Below are 24491 nucleotides of genomic sequence, written 5' to 3' on the forward strand. Positions count from 1 at the left end.
CGCACATATGCAAAACATGTACACCGAGCCGCCACACGTATGTGACAGTCGAGGAATGCGGCTAGAACGGCCGCAATCCTCGACTGCAAAATTTGTGCATTCAATTTACAGTCGAATCTTGTTAATTCGAACCAAATCACGCGGCGGCGCCTCGGACCGGCATTGCTCCGGCACCGCCATAGAGTAAAAGCTTAGGAGAGACCCCTCAATGTCGCGCGCGAACGAAACAAAGATTAAAAAACGCGGCAGAAACTTCGGGGAGAAAACGAAACTTCGGGGAGTTGGCGCCGGGCCGGCTGGAGCGGCGGCGGGCGCGCACGGTGACAAAACGAAAGTGAGGGAGCTATGAGGGAGGGCGAGGGGAGCCACCGAAGCGGCGGAGTTGCTGAGGCGAAATCCGCTTCCCTGTCACCCTCCTCCCTCACATTCCAAGATCTCCGCGTGCACCCTTCGCCGCGCTGTGCCGGCGCCGCCCGCTCCCTGAAGTTTCGTTTACTGCCGTTATCGTGAAGCGAGTGTTGGCCGGCGTTGGCAGTTTCGTGGCGCTCGCTTGCTATGTGCGCCGTGATATTTCACGACTCGCACTCAAGATTCTGGTTTCAGCCTCACTGGCTGTTCGTTCGCACCAAGTGCCCTTCTCCTCCACTTCATCTCTCTTTCTTCCTTGAGCACTCCTTGGGGCGCCCGTTTAAGGGGAGCGTTCGCCGTCTCCGTTGACTTCCGTACTCCCAGGCAGCCGCACTGTAACCGGTATTTCGTTTCCCGCAACTGGACTATAAGCGATACATGTATACATGGAGTGCTATGGGAAAATTAACGGGAGTTTGAAAAGACCGCACTATATCCGGTCCTGCACTATAAGCGGTTACGTTATAAGTGGTCTATACTGTATTAGCCGACGGAAACAATGTAGCGAAGGGCATAATTTAATATTCGATGGCCGAGAATTTCAAAAAGAAATTGCAGAAAAGAAGGTTGTCATTTTACCATAGTTAGTGTTTACTTTTGGAAGCAAGAGGTTATTATCTTCAGAAAACGGTGTGTTATTTGTGTTGTAAAGTAGCATTGGGGGCAGTAGCTCAGTTGGAATGTCACAGTTTCTACTTCTACACAGTAGAAGACCTAGTTTGAGTTGAAATGCGCAAGTTAATGGTAGAATTTCAAGAGTGCGAAAAATGGGTGGTGCTGATGTGGTGTATGAACTATGGGTAATTATTCGGACCACCCGGTTCTGAAAGTGAATGAAGGATGTCAGATGTGTGGGGTATGTGTTGCCCCATGATGAAATACAGTATGTAAGGCGACTGTTCACCACAAGTTTGTCTGTATGACTGCATGTGCACACTGGACAGAAAGCTGCCCCGATTCACACATTCACACACGAAGTTCAGACTCCTAACTGTGTGTGTGAATGTGTTAATCTACATGCGTTAACATGCATATCCAATACGTTCAGTGTGCCTTCTGGTGGCTAATCGGTTTGCTATTCGTACAGGCTTGTGCGATTTCCATACACACTTGTTTTGTTGTCGTTCTTCGCTCAAAGTGTCAGAAAATTTGCTCATGGGACTAGATGAAGTGAGTTTAATTTTTGAAGGATTGTGGAGCCTCTTGGCCATGATTTCTTCTGTGAGTAAGTCATCCCTTGGAACAAGGTGAAGTTGTGAAGTTTTTTAAAAAGTAATCTATCTTCATGCTTGATTCAATGTTTGCATTTGCCATTGCTCTAAATTTGACCGTATGTATAATTGCACCAGGAAGTGGGCCTGTGTTCTTGAAACTTATCGTACATCAGAGTATACCTGATGGGCAGGTCTTGTGGCGCCTGCCACTAAAGTTGACATCCGGCACGATGACAATGCAATTGCTGCGGAGATAGCCAATTGCAGTCAGCACTGACAGAAGAGTAGCTTTGCGATTACAGGCATTGGTTCCATCCCTGTTCTCCTTACCTCGGCCATGTTGATGGCACCTGTGGCGATGGTCTTGTAGCCGAGCATGGCACGGTTCTTGTATCGCTTGCGGCGCTGGAGCGTCACCAGCAACTGGTTGGCGCCGCCCCCACCCCCTTTGAGCAGGTGTGGGTACTGCATTGAAAGGAGTACAGGAATTGCCATTTTAAGAACTGCTGGTTTTGCAAGGATTCTGAGGGAGTATGACAGGCATTGTCAAGCTGCCAAGAACAGATTTCTTGGTAGAGCCAGTCTGTTGGTAAGAAACACATAAAATGACTATTTGATTTGATAATGCAAGGAGACGGGAAAATGGCAGTAAGAAGCAGAGAGCAAACACGGGTATAGCTGCAGAAGCACTGCGAGTTATTACAGCTGATAATCTAGCAGAGATTAAGACGAAGAAGACAAGTTGGGTAGGTCATCTTTCATTTATTTGCTAATACTGTGGGCTGTTGCGGGGCAAGCATGGGTGAAGACACAAAAAACAAAAGTTGATATAAATAGCACAAATTACATAAAGTTTCAGTGAAACAAGTTGAACATACGAAAACTCAAAACAGTAATGCTAAATTACATGGCAAAGAATGCACTACATTTATCTATTTCAGCTTTGTACCAAAAAAATTCAACATTATCACATCGAAGAAGATTCAATGTTGATTCAATGTTTCACACAATGCCACCTCCTTGGTGCTTCTAGCACAGAATGAATAGGCATATCCATCAATACCCACTTGTGCAACGCAGTATGCATAAATCAAGCATCCCTCATAAGCTTCTAGCAGTCTGTACAGCCAGGTAGAGTTTGCGGCTAGTACTAAAAATGTTGAAATTCAGAGGGAAGCTAACCAGTGGTCCATTAGAGTAATCATATGGGTGTTAAGAAAAAGGAAAGGCTGTTGAGGACAGCAGATTAGGGAAATTGACGAGCTTAAGAAATTCACAGGCATCGTAGCTTGAAACTGGATGATGCAGGACAGAGGTAATGCGGCATTGCTGAGGAAGGTCTTCCCTGAGCAGTGAATACAACATAGGGTTATGATGAGTGATGACGAAAAGCGAGAGACCTAGGATGGACCGAAAGATCACACTGCTCGATTGAACAAATCTGCGGCTTGCATTGTAAGCAGCAGTTCGGAATGTCAAAAAAGCAAGAAATTGGTGGCAGCACAACATATTGGCCAGTGTTCTTATCAATGTTTTTTGGAAAAGCTGCCACATTGCAGCCCAAAGCACTCCATTAATGATGATAACGAATTGCTCAAAATCTTGTGCTTTAGTGTTAAAATTTCTCCTAGATGTCCTCATTACCGTTTTAACCACAGATTTAATTAGTACCTCTTGTGGCAACAAGTCAAAGACCAGAATGTGAAAAGGCATAACAACTCGATTATGGTAGTGATTAACAGAAATGGACCCCTCTGTTTCCCTTCTCATTCATTCATAGCGAGGGTCTCGAATCTGGCAGCCGTGATGGCACTAGGTAGCACACGAGAGTTTATTAGCCACATGCCTGCTCTCTTAAGTTCGTATGTTACGCGATGCCATCAGGCCATAAAAAGACGGGTGTTCCACATCTGACTGTCATGGCTATGAGCGGCGCTACCTAACCCTGCCAGGGCTATGTCTAGTACACATAAGTACCAAAGATAGTAGATGGATTGATGGCCGTTGCTATAGCACCATTGGTAGTGCACTGCACGCGTAATGCAAAGGTTGTGGGTTCGGTCCGTACCCAACAAGTTATATTTTCGTCCACTTTTATTCCCCCCCCCCCTTTTTTTTTCATTATTTTCTATCCTTCAATTTCAACCCCAGCAAATTACCTTTATGCTTTCCTTGACTTCATTGCCTGCTGGCTTTGTGTGGTGATGATTAACAGCACTTCATGTCACTTAAAGTTGAGAAATAGAGCAACTACTTGTCTAGAGACCCTTTCTTGGCTGACGCCAGGAGACCAACTATACAGTGAAGCTAGAACTGCGTCGATCTGCAGTGTTCACCGGACCAACAAGGCGTGCACGGTAACTATCCCCTGCACCGGTTTTATAGGAACCTTGACAAAAAAAAAACGGAAAAAAAGCTAACAATGCCCTGAAACGTTTTAACTTAAAGGGCACCATTAAAAATGCTTTGGAAACATCACGGAGAGCACCAAAGAAAAAGACTGGCATGAGTGAAGATACTGCTCCAGGAGAGCAGGCCCGGCCTCTACTACGGCCCCTACTGCTCCTCCAGGAAAACCAGTGATGTTATTTTGAAGGTAGAGCGCCGTAAGGCGCGAGAAAGGTATAGTCTGACATAACTGACACAGCACGAGCGCCGCAGGTGCGAGAAAGTCTGCCCGACATACCGCGCCCGTGCGAGGAGAATAGGTGATGCCAACGAAGAAATTACCCAATCATCATCATCTTCATCAGCTGATATTTATGTCCACTGCAGGACGAAGTCCTCTCCCTGCAATCTCCAATTACCCCTGTCTTGCACTCGCTGATTTCAACTTGCACCTGCAAATTTCCCAACTTCATCACCGCACCCAGTTTTCTGCCGTTCTCGACTGCGCTTCCCTTCTCTCGGTATCCATTCTGTAACAAGTGGGCCACCGGTTATCCATCCGACACATTACATGGCCAGCCCAGTTCCATTTTTTTCCTCTTAATGTTAATTAGAATATTGGCTATCCTCGTTTGCTCTCTGATCCACACCGCTCTCTTCCTGTCTCTTAATGTTAGGCCTAACATTTTTCGTTAAATTGCTTTTTGTGCTGTCCTTAACTTGTTCTCGAGCACCTTTCAATCAAAGGTAGGCAAATTCCCTCACCGTTGTCCTCCCCTCACCTTCATCCTCCAGTTGTAAAAATTTACCCACCTTCACTCATGCTCGGTGCTTAATTTTCCTCCACCCTCTCTCACCCCCAGTTAGCTAAGATGAGTCGTCCACCAATGACGATAACTATAAGTGTCCTCTATACGAAGAGTTGCTCATGGTCAGTTTGGCGGGGCACATATCTACAATACTAACGAAAAAGCAATGATCTTCATTTCCACTACAATTTGAAGCCTGTTCTTGTTTCACAACATTCTCAGTCTTTTGCAGCTGCACTGAGACAAGATAATGGACTGTAAGGTCGATGCATCAGAGGTCACGCACATGTGTTAACGCGTTTCATTCAACCAACTACTGTCACCTGTCACTTAGATATGATGGACACAACGTGCAAATGTCTTACTCAAATCAAATTATGCAAAATGTCATAGGCAAACTTTGCAGAACAGACTCTTTTATTTATGTCAACCCACTACTGTCACATGTGATAGATGCAACATGCAGACGATTGACTACGAGCTGAAGAAATTTGAGCTCTTTATTATGCAGACATATGCCCTCCAATTAAAATTTTAAACTCAGCAGTGATGTTAGAGACAGCACAGTTGGTGGCTGTCAAACTGAATGACATGTCTTACAACTGGGCCTCGTTTATAGATTATTACCGAGCACGCTAATTCTACCAAAAGTAATACGAATTCTAAAATTTACTACAGACATCACATGCAATCTCATGAAACCGGAGAGCTGCTCAAGAAGTGAAGGAGCTATATATCCTTTGTTACATGACGACACTGCAAGCACACCTAACAAAGAGCAGAAATGCAACAGTAAGTGCTAAAAAAGAGACAAGGGAGACACAAAAAACACAAGTGGTTTTATGCGACCACTTGTGTTTATGTGAAATAAAGTTCGTAAAAATCCTGCTACAACAAGGATTGGGGGGGGGGGGGGGAGGAGGCAGCATGCATTGTTTTAAAGTTTAGTCCTAGCACGCAAATGTTGTGGGATACATATGCACTTTATTAGCAATGATTTACATTCAGCTGCAGCAGGCAAACAATACCAAACTTGGAACAGCGGAGACTGACGCAACACATTGTTTCCAGATAACAGCGGCATTTTCAGCGACTTTGCTGTCGTGAATTTCGCCTGCTTTAAGAACTTGTCTGAACAAACATATTTAAAGCAAGAACCCCTTGAGTGTGGCGACAAAAGGGCCGAACAGATACCATAATGATTCTCTTTACGCATGCATTCCTCTCAATGTTGTGCAAGCAGAATTTATTTTTCCGAAAATTTGATTGAGGCTTGTACGAATATAAATTTTTAGTTATTGTTGCAGGTTACACACGCAGATTCGTTTCTTTTCGGGGTGCTGTAATTAGGGGTGCGGCTTATATGCGAGAAAAAGCAACAACATATATTTGTTCGTATTGAATACGTTCAAAACTTCGAATACTGAAATTCGAGCAGAAGCGAATATCAAACAGCATAATATTCGGCCAAATATTCGAAAAAATTGAATATTCATGCAAGCCTAAAGATTTCTAATATCGTAGAATTAGCCGGAATTTGTAAACTTTACAAAAGATTTGGAGAGTTGGCATGTATGCAATAGGGCCGTAACAGATGTATAAAAGGCCAGTATAAATAGTGACATGACTGAAATGCAAGTGCCGACCGAACGCCGCCATTCATTACCGCACCCTCCAGTGAAGAGCTACGAGGCGGCGGAGCAAGAAGTGCTGCCCACCTGAAGGGAGAAGGAGAGGTCGAGCTCCGTGTCCAGCAGTCCACTACTCGGCACCTGGATGTCATTGGATCGCAGCGTCCGCTTGGAGCTCTGCACAGTCGGAGGGGCAGGGTGGGAAACTTTGGTGCGAGATGCGATTCCAAATATAACAGCACGACTTCGGACAAGGACTTACACCACAGACCAGATAAAGTGCTGACTTTCAAATTAGAATCCTCTTTCACAAACTATAAATGTAAGCATGTTGCAAAATGAAAACAAACAACAAAGGAAGACGCCAAGAAGAGCAGCATAGATCAAATACCAATAAAAACATGAACTTGCTATCGCCTATGTTGCAGCATGCCTGCAGTCCCCAAAAAAGGACTTCCTGCTATAAATTTTAGGGGAGTGCAGGCATGCACTATAGGTGACAGCAAGTAACGTTTTCATTGATATCTGATTTGTGTCGCTATTATTCCTTATTTCTTTGTGTCTTGTTTTCCTTTTGCAACATGTTTGTACTTAATTTTTCTTTCTTAAGATTACCATGGTTGCATTACTGGGGGAAAATGTGTGTAATGTTTTCGAGCTCCTCTCATCACACTAACACATTTGTTGTGAAATGAACTGTCGCTATATTGAGGTATGAGCATCATTCTCCCATCACCTTCATTAATCACGAGGAGTAATAGCTGCGACCAACACTATGAAAAGGCTAATACGATCGTGCAAGAACCAGCGAGCTCGCACCCTCACACGAAAAACTGCTGTCAACATCCCCAGTCGCGTTAACAGACAACCGGCATTACAGCAGCATCCCAGTATATTAAGTGCACTACACAATCTCCAGCACATATGGCAGGCCACACCCTGTGCATTCTGATTGAGCAGCGATGCTTCTGCTTAGTTCTTTGTTTGAACGCTGTTCAGAGTTCATTGCTGATACGTAACACGGAAAAGGTACATAGTTGGCTATGAAGGACACCGTGGCAGAGGGCTTTGGATCAATTTTGACAAGGGCTTTTTAATGATCACTTACATTTAAGTGCATGAGCATTTTCACATCCCACCCCAATCTAAGCTGGAATGCGACCAATGGGATTTGGTCCCACAGCTCAGCAACAGAATTCCATAGCCACTGAATGATTGTGATAGGTGCAGCGCATGTTCGAGTATTCATAGCATCAGATGCCATCAGCTCAAGCGAACCAGAAGAGCTTAGTCCTCATTGATAAAACACAAACAAGAGGCAAATATTTTTACCTAATGCTCCACATTGAAAGCATCATTCTCCCCCGCTATTGGACAAGAGCTCCAATACACCTATGTTCACAAAGGTGCACTGCACTATCACACTATCATGAAAACAAAAGAAATGTATTGCAAGTTACATAAATTATGTTGGACTACAGTGTTAACTACACGTAAAGGCATCATTAAGGTTAGTAAAATCTAAATTTGGTGAATTTCTCGTTAAGTAAGCAGCACCGCTGGACTGAGGTTACAGGAGATCACTCGGAGATGCATTTTTCCTGCAACAAACCCAAGTAAGCCGATGGTGATTGTGGCGACAATGAAGTGACACAACATTGCAAACTTGCAATTTTTTTATCTGCACATATGGTATGCTAACTTGGCCTACCTGCATCCTTACAGCTATGCTGATCGCAGAAACCTCGCCGCCTAGAGGCCGAAGTAACAGCAGGCGGGTCAGCGTGAATGAGCATTGCCTGCATGGAAAAACGTTAATGGTGTCAATACATGTTGAAATCCATGCAGGTTTGTAAAAACGAAATTAGAGGCAACAGACAGTAGTGAAGCCACGGAAAGAGTAGAGCAAGTGTACTGTGTTTTCGCAACTCAAATATAAGAATATTAATGAAATGAGAGATGAAAGTAAAAGACAAAGAGAAGAGATGAAAGACAACTTGCAGGCGGTGGGAGCCAAAGCTACAACATCCACTTGATGAATGCAATGCTCCATTAATTTAACTATGGCAGCTGTCACTGTATTCAATATCTTGGTCATTTGTGCACACACACTAAATTTAAGCCTAAAAGAATTTTCCTGCGCCACAGACAGGTGGCAGATGTGGAGCACACTGTCAACGACAGGCGTCACATAATACATGAGCTCAGACGCAGGCAACCAACCAATAAAATTCTCGTATGCCACCTCAAAGCTGGTACGATCAAGATCCTGGCTGCGCAATGACTCGCACTGCTAAATTGAATTGTGGAGTTTATTTTGTTTGTTGCAATACCCTCAGGGCCAATAGGTCATGACGGAGGAGAGTGGGTACATAGGTTCCTTAAAAAGAAGAAAAACAGTACAGAAGAATGCAAAAATGTATTGGAAATACAATGCAAGTTTACTAAAAGAATGTAAAAGACAATACAAATACCACAAAAAAAAAACAATATGTGCAGGTCACTACGAGAAAATTATCAATAATGGCTGCTTTGAATGGTGCGGCATCATCCATGGTGGCAATGAAGCGGGGAACGCGGTTCCAGTCCGAACAAGATTTAAGTATAAGGGAGTCATAACCATATTAGTATTACAAATAGGAAGAGCAACATTGTGTTGGTGATCAATGCGGAGCGACAGGTAAGATGGCTTTGAAATAAGCTCCCGTTTTAAGAGATGAGTTAAGGAAGAATATTTTCGGCAAGAGGCAGAGACAAGAGACTTGCCTATGTAATTTCTGGAGTACAAAGTTGGTCGCCACAGTTGAAAAACTGCCAGTAAGAGGTTAGTTTGAAAATATCAAGCGAATTGATCAATCTTGGACTCATTCTATTGCATCAACTAGACAGCGAAGGCCCGGATGCCAGACTGCTGAGGCATACTTGAGTACTTAAGCATACTCGAACTAAAATTTGATTGTAGTAATGGAGTTAACGCATATGTTCCAAGACAACTCGTTCATAAAGCACACTAAGGTATTTGCAGGAAGTGACATACATGCTCAAGCAATGTTCCGTCAATCTTGTAAGCAAATAATGTGGAATTACTACACCAGGCTAATTCATGCCCTTACATTTGTATTTGTTGTAATTAACCACTTCTTAAACCAGTTAGACATTGTTTAGGTCTGACTGCAGGATACCACAGTTGTCACTTATTTCGCGATAAAAAGCGCAATCATCAATAAATTGCTTCCTATAAGAATAGATTGAACGTGGACCTAAATCTAAGTACACGAGCGCTTTTGCATTCCACTCCCATAAAAATGCAGACGCCACGGCTAGCAATCGAACATGCAACCTCGCGCTTGGCAGCAAAGTGTCTGCAAAGTAGCACAACCAAAGGGCCACTGCTTCCCATTTCTCACATTGACTTACATAGATTTGCAATGTGCTTGCACGTGCAACACCGTGGGTCAGAGGGGCAAATTCAGGGCCACTTTGAGCGAGCACACTTCACTGAACACGATTTCAGCGGCTCAGCACTACACCCCAAAAGAGAGGTTCATTAAGAATTGAAGGCTGTGACAATTGCTGATACAAAAGCCACCTGATTAGCATTAGCTCTTGTGAAGAGCTGTTAATGTTACTCTTTGATTGCGAAAACATGCCTGCCAACCCATGAACATTAAAATGAGCAAAAGACTCGCAGACACTGCAGAGAGAGGGGCTGGGGGAAGGGGACTAGCACAAATTGTTTTTAAGAGCTTGCCCTGAGCATGTGCCTTTTGTGGAATACATATGTACTTTGTTAACAGTGATATAGTTTGAGACAAAGCACATAAGACACAGCAAACTTGGAACAGCATAGAGTGACGAGCAACACAGTTTTTAGACCACAATGACGTTTTCACCGAATATGCTGTACCGGAGTTCGCCTGTTCCAATAACCCGTCTGTATAAACTTGTCCGAAGCCAAGTACCCATCGTTATCCTTTCTGCCTCGGAAGACTTCCAATGGTAGGTTCGGAGACTGACAAGAGAAATGCTACCACAAACAGAATTTATTTTTCGTAAAACTTGATGCCATTGTCACAAGATTTTAAAACAGGATGAAGTTCGTAAAATTTACAGGAAGGTTTGGAGAGTTGGCCGGTATTTGAAATGCAGATTTCGAACGGCATCACGACAAGTCACCCTGACCACAATTGCACTTGTCCTGGGCAATCTTATAATTCACTGTGATACACATAACAAATAGAACAACCGCAGGGCAGACATGGTAGCAACAGCTGCTGAGAGAGCAACGGAAGTGCAGGTCAGTTCTTCATTTTGAATTAATGAACACAGCTTTAGTAATACCTATGCAAAAATATCATACTTTATTTTTTGCAGTTTTTTTTTTAACTCTTAACAGTGCTATAGTTTGGACTATGCACTTAGCAGGTGCAAGTTCACTGAACATGCTTCGCTCTCAGGTACACTGCGGTTTCATTAAACTTTCCCGTGTGACAGCTTTCAAATGACTAACACCAAGTGACACTTGCTCAAAATGACACGTCACAAAAAGTGTAGATTCATCTTTTATGCTGGCTGAAAAGTCTTGTATCGCCTTGCTTTGATATCGGCAGCGCAAAATAGCACAAAGCACATACAGAAACAAAGGAACGACATGGCCGAGACCAGCAGCGGATATCAGCTGAGCTTCATTGCATTGCCATATATATTATTCCTTTCCTTGTGTGCGTGTTATTTCCAATTTTGCGATGTCAATTTGAACAGAAGCTTTAGCAACCTGCTAGCCTGCCTTTCAACTTTGACAGCCTTACATGATATATGGTTAACGATTGCAATAATCACTATAACTAACAAAATTCTCCTTTTGTGGGTATGCACAACGAAGTTCACTGTATCATTTAAAAAAATAAAAGGATCTATTTATTAGTAACAACTTGATGAGGTCTAGTTGGTTCACAGTTGAGCGAAGGTATGAAGTAACAGCGCGTAATGAACAAGGACGAGAAAGGAACGAAGACCACAGGACAAGCGCTGACTGCCAACTGAATGTTTATTGCAAGAAAACCAGCCTTTTTTATACATACTCAAAATACATGCGCACATCAAACACTCGCTAATCACAATGCCAATCTTTCTTTCAAGAAGTTTATTTCTTTCTCCGATAGTAGAAGAGAAGGCGAACTGACACAATTGTCACCTTCGCCTGTAACACAAGTGTTCAGGTACATTGACGATTAATTAGTTGTTATGAAGAACAGCGATTGCACCCGTTCACTGCACCAAGTTAATAACATTCTAGACATTTTCATCAAATCTTCGGGAGGACTCAAGTTCACGCACGAGTTGCCGATCAATAACAGAATTCAATTCCTTGACATTAACCTATACTTTTCATCAAGTAAGCATATATGCTGGACCTATCAGCCTAGATCCAAGAAAACCTTGTTGCCATATGACAGCGCACAGACAAAACTAATTAAGAGGGGCATAGCCACCACGTGTATCAAGGCAGCATTAAATAAGTCGTGCGTGCACGAATGTGAGCGTAGCCTGATGAATCAGCTGGCAAGGTTAAGAGATGCAGGCTTTCCCCAACATGTCATCACATCTGTGTGTGAGACAATCTTGCAGAGAGCAAAAACAGAACCAGGCAATAAAGACAACAATCAAGACAGGAGACCAGTGCACGTTGTTCCGTACGTGCACAAGCTATCACACAACCTTAAGAAAGTTTCAAACAGGCATAATGTCAACTTGCTTTTCAACGCCCCTTGCAAGCTGTCTTCGATTTGTGCACGCATGAAACCAAGATACAGGCCCCCCACTTGCACTGTCAATCACAAAACCCGATTTTTGTCTGATTGCACAAGTAACGTAGTGTATCAGATTCCCTTGAATTGTGGAAAAGTTTACATAGGTCAAACCGGACAATGTTTCAATGATCGTGCTCGACAACACTGCAACAATGTAAAGAACGGATATGGTAGCCATTTAGCTGACCATTGTAAAAAACATGCATGCGCTCCGATGTTTAATAAAACGAAATTTATAGGAAAAGGAAAATCTAAGAAGGAAAGAGAAATTTTAGAGGCCTTTTTCATCAGCATCGAAGGTGACAATTGTGTCAGTTCGCCTTCTCTTCTACTATCGGAGAAAGAAATAAACTTCTTGAAAGAAAGATTGGCATTGTGATTAGCGAGTGTTTGATGTGCGCATGTATTTTGAGTATGTATAAAAAAGGCTGGTTTTCTTGCAATAAACATTCAGTTGGCAGTCAGCGCTTGTCCTGTGGTCTTCGTTCCTTTCTCGTCCTTGTTCATTACGCGCTGTTACTTCATACCTTCGCTTGATCTATTTATAGCATCCTCACTTCGTCTGTTTTTCACAATGCTGTTATACTGGGTGTTCAAAATTAAGCTTTACAGAATTTTTAAATATCGCCTCTGGCAGGTAGCAGAATTCTTATCGATGAGCTGGTTTGTTCAATAAGGGGGACATTAATAGCATGAGAAATCGAAACACATATTCAACTAATTAACAAAAATTGACTAATGAACTGCTTAGTTAATTAACTGACGGCACATATTGCAATTTACGAAGTGTAGCCAGTGAGTTTGCAAGACGCATCCACTAGAAATGAATTTCCAGGATGACACCAGTTTCGAGATATTTCCCAAAATGTGGGACCAAATACATGGGCGTTCCAGTTACTTTTGTGCTTCAGTGTATAAAACAACCACTTTGGTAAAAAAGTAAGTCGAACAACAGTGCTGTTTTAGGGCGAGTTTGAAGGCGCATATCTCCAAAGTGGTGTCATTCTGGAAATGCATTCCAAGTGGATATGCCTGACAAGCTCACCGGCTACAATTCCTAAATTGCAATATGTGTCGTAAAGTAATTAACTAAGAAGTTACTTAGTAAATTTTTGTTCATTAGTTGAACATGTGTTTCGATTTCTCGTACTACTAATGCCTGCCCCATCAATAATCCAGCTCAATGATAAGAATTATGCTACCTGCCACAGGCAATTTCTAAAAATTCCATAAAGCTTAAAGGGACCCTGAAACAATTTTGATGATTTTGTACAAACGTACTGAGTCGTTAGAGTAGGTCCTTCTAATCATTAATTTACGCATCTAAGCACTCCACGTAAAGCGCGTGATTTAATATAAGATTTTAAAATGGTACATCGTTACCGACCACAGCACGCCAAGCGGCTAAGTTTTGTGCCCAAATGACGCAATCTGCCCATAACACGTCACTGGGCCAGCTATCCGATTGGCTGCCCAGGGCGCGTCATCGATAACTTTTCCAACATTATGGTGAACAAACGGTGTTCGTAATAGTTTAGATGTTAGTTAATTTGTTTATATGAAAAGAATGTAACAGAAAGAGAATGCACAAGGACATGTATCACTACACTAAAAGCACTTCGGGCCCACAGCAAGTGTCGTGTAGTTGTGTTAAAACGTGTGCCGTGTTTACGAGAGCTGCGCGGTCAGTGTTGGTCTTGTTCTTTCTTTTCGCAAGCACCATGGTTCGCCCTTGCGTTGTGGGCTGCAAACGTAGCGATCGGCGACAAGTCAGGCTGCGACATCGTGCCCCGCTGCAAAGCAGCAGACTAGCGGAGTGGCTGCAGCGCATCAGACTGACAGTATCCAAACGGCACCAGCATCTATGCGTTTGTGGCTGTCACTTCACGTCGAAGGATTGCCATGATAGAATTTAGCTTGTCCGGTATTCAGGTGAACGCAAGCGTAAGTGTACTGGCCGTTTTACCACGTTTTACGTGATGAACGGAGGGGCAAACGTGAACTGCTTGCACGGTGCCCCTCCTGGCGGCACGAAGCTCAACCAAACACACAGCTAATATAGCAGTAACAAAGTTGTTTCTACTTAGCTGCTGGCTCAAATTTTTGGCAGGAGCGTAATCTTGAACACGTCTTTTTATATGTTTAAAATCTTTTACACTTGGTTGCAGCGTGGTTACAGGAATAGTAGATCTGTATTTGGCTGTTTAAGCTCTGCGCCACTAGATAGATGGCTGGACCGTGCATGCCGATCAGGCCGCTCACGTACGTTTACGAAGCTCCTTCATCACAGCGGTATGGAGGGGCTTTAGTTTACGCCTCTGGCTATCCGTCAAAACACCCAGCTCGCCTTTGGTTACAGGAATATTAGATATGTATTTGGCTGTTTAAGCTCTGCAGCACTAAATGGCTGGACCGTGCATGCCGATCAGGCCGCTCACGTACGTTTACGAAGCTCCTTCATCACAGCGGTATGGAGGGGCTTTAGTTTACGCCTCTGGCTATCCGTCAAAACACCCAGCTCGCCTTTGGTTACAGGAATATTAGATATGTATTTGGCTGTTTAAGCTCTGCAGCACTAAATGGCTGGACCGTGCATGCCGATCAGGCCGCTCACGTACGTTTACAAAGCTCCTTTATCACAGCGGTATGGAGGGGCTTTAGTTTACGCCTCTGGCTATCCGTCAAAACACCCAGCTCGCCTTTGGTTACAGGAATATTAGATATGTATTTGGCTGTTTAAGCTCTGCAGCACTAAATGGCTGGACCGTGCATGCCGATCAGGCCGCTCACGTACGTTTACGAAGCTCCTTCATCACAGCGGTATGGAGGGGCTTTAGTTTACGCCTCTGGCTATCCGTAAAAACACCCAGCTCGCCTGTGGTTACCGGAATACCGGACACGCTCGGCACTGTGACAGAACGCTCGCAACGCACGCTGCTTGATCGCTCTCGACCGGGCTATGATGAGCCACCATAGCCGGGCGGCTAGCGGAGAGGTTGGAGAGCCTTCGCACGCTGGCTCCAAGACAACCGGAAGTAGACGACATCGTACGTCACAACATGACGTAGAGCCAGCGAAGGCAGAGCTTAGCCCCGATCATTCGGCGAACGAGTTGAGGAGGAAATGCATGGCTAGGGAGGAGGGCAACTTGTAATCGTCCATAGCTCTCTTAATATGAGACGCTTCTCTTAAATTGTGACGCGAATGTTTTACTGTAGCTGTACCCTACACGTCTACAAAATTTGTCCAAACCGTTTCAGGAACCCTTTAAAAATGAACCCCCTGTATAGTGGCATACAGGGTCTATCCTGAAAGTAATGTTAGTTAATTTATTGTGACGCGACTGTACACCAAAGCACAGTCTAACTGGCTGAAACTGGTAGTGGGGGAACCCAGCTAAGCAGCGCTCCATCGCTCAGTGTGCTCTGAGCATATGAGAGTGTAGGACGGGCCTGTTCATGAGAGTTGTTTTTTATTCTTGTGCAAGTGAAAATACAGCACTCGTTAGAACAACGATTTGCGATCAAGTTTTGCGTGAAACTTGGCAAGACCACTGCGGAAACTGTTACTATGATCAAGACTGCTTACAAAGATGATGCCCTGTCAGATCGGCAAGTGACCGAGTGTCCATAATATATTAGTGACACTCGGTCGATGTTTGATCAGAATTTTGAACAGACTTATCAGAATAAATTGGTCAAACTAGCTATTCTTCGTTAGATACCTCCTCATGCTTGTACGAGGCACACTAATGCACATTTCAATGATGAATTCTGACTTCATTTTCATCATTTGTAAATAGTAATATTGATGACCTGCCAGTTTCTTTTTCATTCTTCCTCATATATGTACTCTTACAACACAAAGATCAAAGCTGTATAATTCGTATAATGTGTTTATTATGTACATTCGTTCGTATATTGCTCACAATTGTGCCCTTCCTGCTATAATACCTACTCGATTTGTAGCATGTTAAAAAAATATCTGCCTTTTCTTTCTTTTGTAGCCATTCTCTCAGAGTTTTATGTGTCCTGTAGTTTATATTACACATTTCAATTTTGTTCCTTTGCTTACTGCAATGGAATAATGCGGCTTTATGCAAGAAAGCGGCCAAAAATACCTCGCCAGGAATTTCACTCTTTTTATCTACAAGATACTCATCAATGCATTCATTTTCGTGAAATACTTATGGCCTTAATGGCAAATCAAGAACATTCCGATTATGAACAACACTACCGCTTGAATCAAAATTGACGAGAAAAAACAAAAAAAAGAAACAGCAATTCACATTATTTAAACATGGCTTGAGTTAATGGAAAATTCCCTAGCCAATCCTAAAGACATTTGTCCCCTTCGGCTGACGTGTTCCCATTTGTGGACGCAACTTGTTTTTGCCAGTTCTATCGAGTGGCGGCCAAGAAAAAGCAGCGGACACTGAGCTTCAGGTGAATCAAACCCACTGCATGCCGAAGGTTTCTTCATTTCACTTCCAAGTTGCTGCATACTGTTACAGGTTACCATTTTGCTGAAGGTACTACAGTGTTTCACGAGACGTTCAATATGCAGCGTACCTGCATCAATACAGAAAAATAATTTTTCTTACTTGTAATATAAGCTGTCAATATTGAAATCATGCATGTTTCCCTGTGCTTAAATTTTTAATGCATGAACGGAGACAGAACTGACTGCACAATAATTAGATAATTATTTACTCTCTAATTATGACGAATGGATCAGAAAAATGCACCATCCTACCAACTTGTCTTTCCTGCAGTGCAGGGTTGAGCGCCACGCATTGAAGCTGTGCAACTATGGCACATTTAGAGACAGTCTTTAACAATGCACGCCTGAAGGGGCTATAGTGATTTGCACACCCACAGAACTTAAAAACCAAGTAATAAACTAACACCAATTCATTAACAATAGGCTAACAGAGAGGACCAGTCTGTTAACTGTAATTGAAACACTAGTAAAAAATGGTGAACATTACGCCTATTCGAACAGTGCTCCATGCACATCAGGCAAACTTTTTAAGTTTGCGGGTTGAAGTCAAGAAGAAAATAATATTGGGGCTTATTTCAGTTAAGTGGTGTGTTCAGAAAATGTTTTGCTGCTGCTCTTTCCCTTCATCTCCTTTCCTAAGACCACCACAAATTTAAGTTTTCTGCTTCTAAACCACCTTTTTGGGGGCCCTCTGAAACTCTCTCAGGAACTACTGGAAATCCATATATTACAAAACGAGAAGTAGATACATCACTGGAATATATTCCCTTGCGAACCAGCCTGGAACTAATCCACAAAAGTTATTTTCTGCATTTATTTTAGGGATTTTCACGCGCAATGTGACAGAAACATACAGAATGTGATGACATGTCAGACAGGGGGAAGTTGTTCAAGCTCTGCAAAGATGATGACATTAAATTTTGTAGTTAAACATCTCGGAACTGGTGCACAGTGGGCTATGACAGATGCCATAGTGGACGACTGCACATTAATTCTGACTGCCTGGGGTTCTTTAACGTGTATCCAAAGCCTGGTAGACAGGTATATTTGTATGCCACCATCTAAATGTGGCCGCTGTGGCCGAGAATCAAAGCCGCAACTTCCTTCCCCCCCCCCCCCCCCATGTTCAGCTTCACAACATCGCAACCAATGAGCCACTGCAGCAGGAGCAAAGGAATGTCCATGAGCAGCATGTTCAAGACGACACAGAGCATACAAAAGGCATTTCTATGAGAAAGCCCAGAAGGTCTACTACAACAATCATCCGATGAAGTAAAAGATGCAATGGATTTTGAAACATTTACTTCAGAATGAAGTACTTGCTTGATGAAAATGTTTGCATTTCTTTTATGGTGCAGAAACCGCAGTCCACCCAGTGCCTTGCGATTTTATCCAAACATATATATATATATATATATAGGACAGCCACATAAAGTTGCACTTCTTTGTTTCAATTAAGTGAACTATTTTTGTGGTTTCAATTAAACTGCGAAGACAAAACAAAATTTTCAGATCAACTGTGGAGAACTATGGTGTCAATTTGCTGCTGCAAAATGATCATGATTTTTTTTTCTTTAGTTGCAGGCAAGAGGTGGAACCAGTTTACAACTCCGCAGCATCTTTCTTCTCTGATGCAAATCAACAGTGGTTAAATAATGCGGGTGTCACACAAAGCTCTTTCAATCGGGATCGAGCCCTATCGAGATTGAATTTTTTTATCCCAATTGGTTCCTCTGAGCAATGTGCAGAATGGAGCCTATCACGGGTGAGAAATTTGATCCTGATTGAGCACGATCCCAATCGACAGAAAGTGCACTGTGTGACATGGCCCATATCTCTGAAGCCAACATGTTGACAAGGCAACTTGGCACCCTGTCTCCCCGACAAAAAGTTCACTTGTCAAAACGTTGGCTCCAGCGACATCTTTTGTTCGATCGGTGCTGGTCACTTTGTTTTCCACATTTACTGTGTACTACACTGCCTTGTTTTGATTTCCTTGATGGTAGGATGCACGTTGGACCATGGTTTCCAATTTCTTTTTATTGGCAAACTCCGCAATCATAATGCCAAATGCTGCACTGAACAATGCAGGTCACAAAATGTGACCTGGTTGTGAAATTTGAGCACTCGAAAAGCAGCGGAAATGTGAAATACTTTTCTTAAAGTTGATACAATGAAGATGCAAGTCAGTACATATAAATGGATCACACGGACCCACTGGAAGACCCAACATGCAACACTATGTGCACCTTTGATCGATAACCTACCAGCCAGCCTCCAAAAGATCTAGTTAGTTTGAAATGAAAGTACAGACAGTGTGCCATGATTTGGAGCTATTCCAGTGGACTGTAGTCAGTCAATTTCACCACAAAAACGCAATGGTGCAATGAACACCATTTACTCTCAGGGGCGCCATCTCCAGCACACATTGTTAAATACTTCAAAATGCCTCAGTAATGCAAACGTTACACTACACCACACACAAAAAAAACAATGTAACACAATGGTACGACTTACTTCTCCACGCCCACAAAGTAGTCATCTCAGATTAGAAGCAACAATTTCTCCATCTAACTGATTACTGATATTTCCTAATCGACATTAAACTTCGAATCATCTCACTGATGCCTGCATGTCTTTCATGATTACTGATTCAAGGTATTAACGACCAAAATCAACCTAGAGGATACGCTTCATAACAGAGGATCGCAACCACCCGGCAGCAAACTAAGTGGTCTGACGAAGGACGTCGGAGCCCGGACGTTCACAGCGGCGGACGCACGACGCTCGTTATTAACGTCAATTTGCTACTGCACGTCAGTCGCTAAACAAACAGCGAATGGCTGCACGGGAAACGGGTGCTCGAAGTTGCGAAGACGAATGCGCAACCGGCAAATAGTGCTTGCGCAGTGCTACCTCTTCCGATGCATTTTGTTCAAGCATTGCGGCCGATCGCGATAACCGCCCTTCTCCTCGACGATAACCGCGCAACAAACGGATATGGCACATTTCGGCAGCGGCCCTAATCGTCACAGTGGTGTCGCGAAACCAGCAAACGTCCTGAAAGACGTCGCGCGCGTGGATTCTAGCAGCAACAGCGGGCAGTAGTTTCGTGAGATCACTGGGGGCGGAGCATAAACTGCACAAACACGCCCGCGTTGAAACACGCGTCGCTTTTGCAAGCATTGGGAAGGCCTCGGGCGCGAAGGACGGGCTTTGGTATGCGCGCTGTGCAACCGGTGATCTCTGAATGAACGCACGCACGAGGGTGGGGGGGTGCAGTCGCGGAACAAGAACAACGTAAAACCCGCGCCCGGGAATCCCAGTCCCTTCGCGCGGGTCGTCGAGAAAGCAGAGCGACATGCCTGGGTATGCAGTTGGGCGTAGTCTTGTCCACCTCCCAGGCGGCGAACAGCTTCATGGGCACGGGCCGAGCACTCGGCGTGCGCGCCGTAGGTTTGCCGCTGTCCCCCATGCTGCGCGGCGAAAGGAGGCTCGTCGGCCCAGCCCAGCGTGCGCGAGTGTAAGCCTAAGGAAGCGGCCTCGGCGATCTTCAGCGGTCTCCGGCCGGCTCGCCGCCACGACGGGTTGTTCCTGGTGCCACTGTCGCTGCTGCCATGAGCGTCGCTGTCGCCAGCTCGCGCACGTTCACAAAGCCCGACGCCGCCACGATAAACAACGCCGAGCCCACCGACGACACACACTCATGATCACACGACCCAAGCGGCGGCGGCGGTGACCGTGACACAAACGCGCACATACGGAACCGAGAGGGGGGCGTTGCGCGGCGTACAGTTGTGGTGGAGAGATGAATGCACTAAGAACCTTCAGCATGCTTGAAGCCACTCTAGAGAAATGATATAACTTTACGCTAGATGCAAGTTGCTGCTGGCTTATGCCCACTCATCTTACTACCTGATGCTTGTTTCGGTTCTAGTACACTCTAGTTTCGGCAAGCATATAATAATGTAATTAGCATTCTTAGAATTCCCGAAAACTAGGGTCCCTAAGTAAGTCTATGGTCGACTTCAAAGCGTAGAGCTTATGGAAGCTGTGCTGAGGAAACCGGGTTCGGAACCATCCGTCAGAACAACTTGAGTCGCTGTGGGTTACGCCGCCGTTTTACTTAACTTCTTGCTTCTCAACTTGAGTCACTGAGTATCTACCACTGGGTATGTATCGCTGTTCAATTAACTTGTTTGACGCCAAGGGTCAAGGATATGTGGCACATGGGTATGTGCCGCTCGTAAATGAACCTCTTTGACGACAACTTGGGTCACTGGTTATGTGCCATTGAGTACGTGCCGCCTTCAATGATAAAAAGAAAATCCTTTAAAATGTCTTCCCTGCTGGGGGAAATCGACGCGTTTTACCGACTTGCAGGTTTTACAAATTCGAAGGCCTATCCCTCTAAAATTAATGCATTGCACCCCGCCAATATTTTTTTACCATCTAAACTACTGTTATTATTGACCCACGAGAAGTTACATTTATGTCACCCAAGTATGTTTTTCAAAAATTTCCAAACTTTGGTTTTTGAGCAACTGCCTCTGACTGGCCCTTAAATAATTAGGGTTTCTTTCCTTAGCCATTTTAGCTAAGGCAATTAAGCTGAACAATATTTCTGACAAATCTTCAAAAGGTTTCTCGCAAACTAAAAAATTAAGTACGCAACTACACCACGTATTTATTTCGGTATAAACTCCCAAAAATGACATAATTGCAAACATAGTGAAAATTGCGAAAACATTTTACAGACTTTTTAAAGTAAGTGACCAAGGCTGATTTTTATGAAAATTTCATACAATACCCATTCAGCACTGTTAAATCTATTACTGCAAAAACATGTCGCATTATTTTATTTTAAATGAGAAAATTGAGCGTATCTTGACTCACGCACGGTCATCTAAACAGGTCTCGTTCTAATAATAAAATAAAGTCACACTCACATTCAACTCATTCCTTTTTTTGTATAATGAAAAGTGAGTGAATCAGATTGTCCCACTTTTGCCTCTTTTTAGCTATAAAATTATTTGAGCTTGAGTTTTCAGGGCTCTTGCATCCTATTTCCTACTACGGTACGTTGAGGTAGCAAGCACGTGAGAGCTCGTACAGTGAGCTGTTTAAGACTAGTCGCGGGAACCTATTTCAGGCATTGATCTCTAATTACATCTACTATCTGAAATGTTCCCTGTGCACATGAATGATGCACGAGCCTAGCGGGAAAGAGCCATGACGCCACTGCAGTGGTTGAGCAAGCTGGGCATGTTCAGAGGAGTACAATCGCAAAACGGGTTCCGAATATTGATGCGAAAGCATCAAATAGACTACTGAGTGAGAAAGCCGGCGGCGTCTGTAGCAGCGAAACGGCACATAAATTCCCATTAGGTGTGACGTCACGTGACAAGTGCGCCTCGACGGAGCAGAGCGGACAAATCGGAACACCTGCTGTACCGATAGCGCGCCAGGTGTTGCGTGATGGAAGAGGGCATCACCGCGACGCCACGTAACCATCGTGCTTCGACGGAGCAGATACGGCGACGCGACGCCGCGTGCAGACAGACGTTGTTCTCTGCTTGCTTGTGTTATCCGCGCGTTCCTTGTCCACGCAAGCTCTCGCCGGCGTTCTAACTGCGCATCAGTAAGGCCAAATCAAAACGCGCCAAGCGACTTAAAGCACTCGCTTGCCCCCGAGGCCTTCATAACTCGAAGGACCGCTCAGCGGTGTTCAATTGGACATGAATGCTTTCGTATTCACAACGCATAAGTGCTTAGGTGTCCTCGGACTTTTTTTCTTCAGATTAATGCTAAAGCATTATATCATGTCTAGAGACCAGATTTTAGGCAAATGCCTTTTATTGCGGTAGCAATTATATGGACACTTAACCGGATTTCTGCCGTCGTCGTCACCGTGAGGTTCCGTATAGATTCCAAGGGCGATAAAATCGTCGCCGCGCGCCGTATGCCCGAGCGAAAGCGCGCGGGGGACGTGCGCTATCACGGAGGGCGAACTCCCCCGCGCGCTATCACGGAGAGCGAACGCACTGCGGAAAGCAAACGCGACCGTCGCGCGAAAGGCCGTGGGGGTATGGGAGGGAGGCGGGGCGGCGCTGTGCTCCGGCACCAAAGGCGTATCTTGCCACTCAATCTCCCACGCGAAACCAAGAAAGCGGGAAGGCAGTGCGGGAAGGAGAGGGGGGGCAGCTTTTCCTCTGCCAACAACTTCTCCTCGGCACAACCCCTGTACTTTGCCCTGCGTTGGCGGTCGCCCGCACCGTCTCTTATCTCCACACGGCTCTGACCTTTGTATGCCCTGCCCTGTCCATTCGCCACTCAGTTTCCGTTGAAGCGATAGACCGCGCGAGCCTTCGCCCGCTGCGGCGTTTTGACAGTCGTTGTCTGCGGTCATTCAGTGAGATCTATTCATCTTTGCTTGTGCGCGCTGACACCACGATTGTTAATTCCGTTAGTAAGCGAATGTGTCCAAGTTTATGCAGCCGATAAAACCCCTATCCCTACTTCGAATAGCTCTCTACTAATTTGCTATCGCAATCGATGCTTCGCCTTTCGGGCGAAACTGCGACATTTTGTTGTTCCTTGCGCTCCTATTGCCCCACTTTGATACATGAGCATGAATTAGAGGCTAAGAAGGACTTTTATAGTGTTTTTATAGTGCCTATAAATGCCTATTTTGGCGTTTGTGCCTAAATGCCTATAAATGCATACTTTCAATATCGGCGCCTATATGAGCACTATTTAGCCTCAAGTTTCACTTTCGAGTGCAGTTAGAGACCGTTATTCATGTTACCGGGCAACATTGACTGTTCGGAACTTTATGGGGTTCAACCAACTCCCGGAAAACAACTGCTAGCAGCATTGAAATGGGACGCACCGGTTAGCATACGCCGCCGCTCTGACATTGCGCGAGCGGTCGGCGAATGCGAAACCGCGGAGAGCCGTCAGGGGAAAGAAGAGTGAAGAGCAAAAAAAGAAAAATGTGATGTGCACGCGGTTTTTGTTTTGTTTGTAATTTACTTTTTAAGGTGTTCTCCACCGTCGGGCGTTCCTTCTCAGCGTACGAGATCATTCTCAGTGACAAGAGGCACAATTTTGAATCCAAAAATCTGGAGATGGTGGTAGTTTGCTATTGTTTCCACAATCTTCACAGTGATTAGATTACGTTCCGCGTGCTCTCCAAACGGATTTCTTCAAACATGTGCACTTCAAATGGGTGGAAGTGTATTTGGCAGTGTTGGGACTTCTTGCCTGTACAATTCGGATAATGTCTTTGTATATGAGAAAATTGCTAAGAGTTGTACCTAACAGTCCTCATGTAGGAACATGCTAATTTCTTAATAAATCGTAGCCTCTCTTGCATTTGTTATTTGTCTGTTTTTGTTGTGTCTTGATTTAATTACGTCAGGCAGACATTAAGTATACCTTTTTTTAAACAGTATTCCCAGCTTTCAAGTATTCTTTTTCATGCCTGTTTCATTACATGCGACGCTCGAGTACAGTGGCCATTGAACATGAATATGAGCAGCGTGCTTATTGAATGAAGCCAATTGATTGGGATTAGTACAGCAGTTTTTTGAAATAATTGCACGGCTATGTTCAACTGTCGGCGCCTTTGTGACATCATAGACAATAACATTTCTTGTTTTCCTTTCGTAGATATAGGCCGCGCACGTCTTTATTTAAAATTATTTGCATTTATGTAAAAATTTA

The 24491-nt window shown here is 44.2% G+C and overlaps 1 protein-coding gene across 4 annotated transcripts in view; it reads right to left on the reverse strand.

The window, feature by feature from the left end:
* LOC119465192 (phosphofurin acidic cluster sorting protein 2-like) overlaps positions 1-20536 on the reverse strand; it is an 87535-nt gene extending 66999 nt beyond the window's left edge. For 2 of the 4 annotated variants that reach the window (XM_037725989.2, XM_049656451.1), the window contains exons 1-4: positions 20129-20535; positions 8162-8249; positions 6538-6627; positions 1953-2087 (exon numbers count right to left, since the gene is read on the reverse strand). In XM_037725989.2, the coding sequence (XP_037581917.1) occupies positions 1953-2087; positions 6538-6627; positions 8162-8249; positions 20129-20238 (423 nt within the window). In that variant the 5' untranslated portion in view covers positions 20239-20535. Of the gene's footprint in view, positions 1-1952; positions 2088-6537; positions 6628-8161; positions 8250-20128 lie in introns of all 4 variants that reach the window. The other 2 variants (XM_049656452.1, XM_037725988.2) reach the window with 2 other exon arrangements.
* Positions 20537-24491: the final 3955 nt, after the last annotated feature.

This window comes from Dermacentor silvarum, chromosome 9 (assembly GCF_013339745.2).
Source record: "Dermacentor silvarum isolate Dsil-2018 chromosome 9, BIME_Dsil_1.4, whole genome shotgun sequence".
Classification (NCBI taxonomy): Eukaryota; Metazoa; Arthropoda; class Arachnida; order Ixodida; family Ixodidae; genus Dermacentor; species Dermacentor silvarum.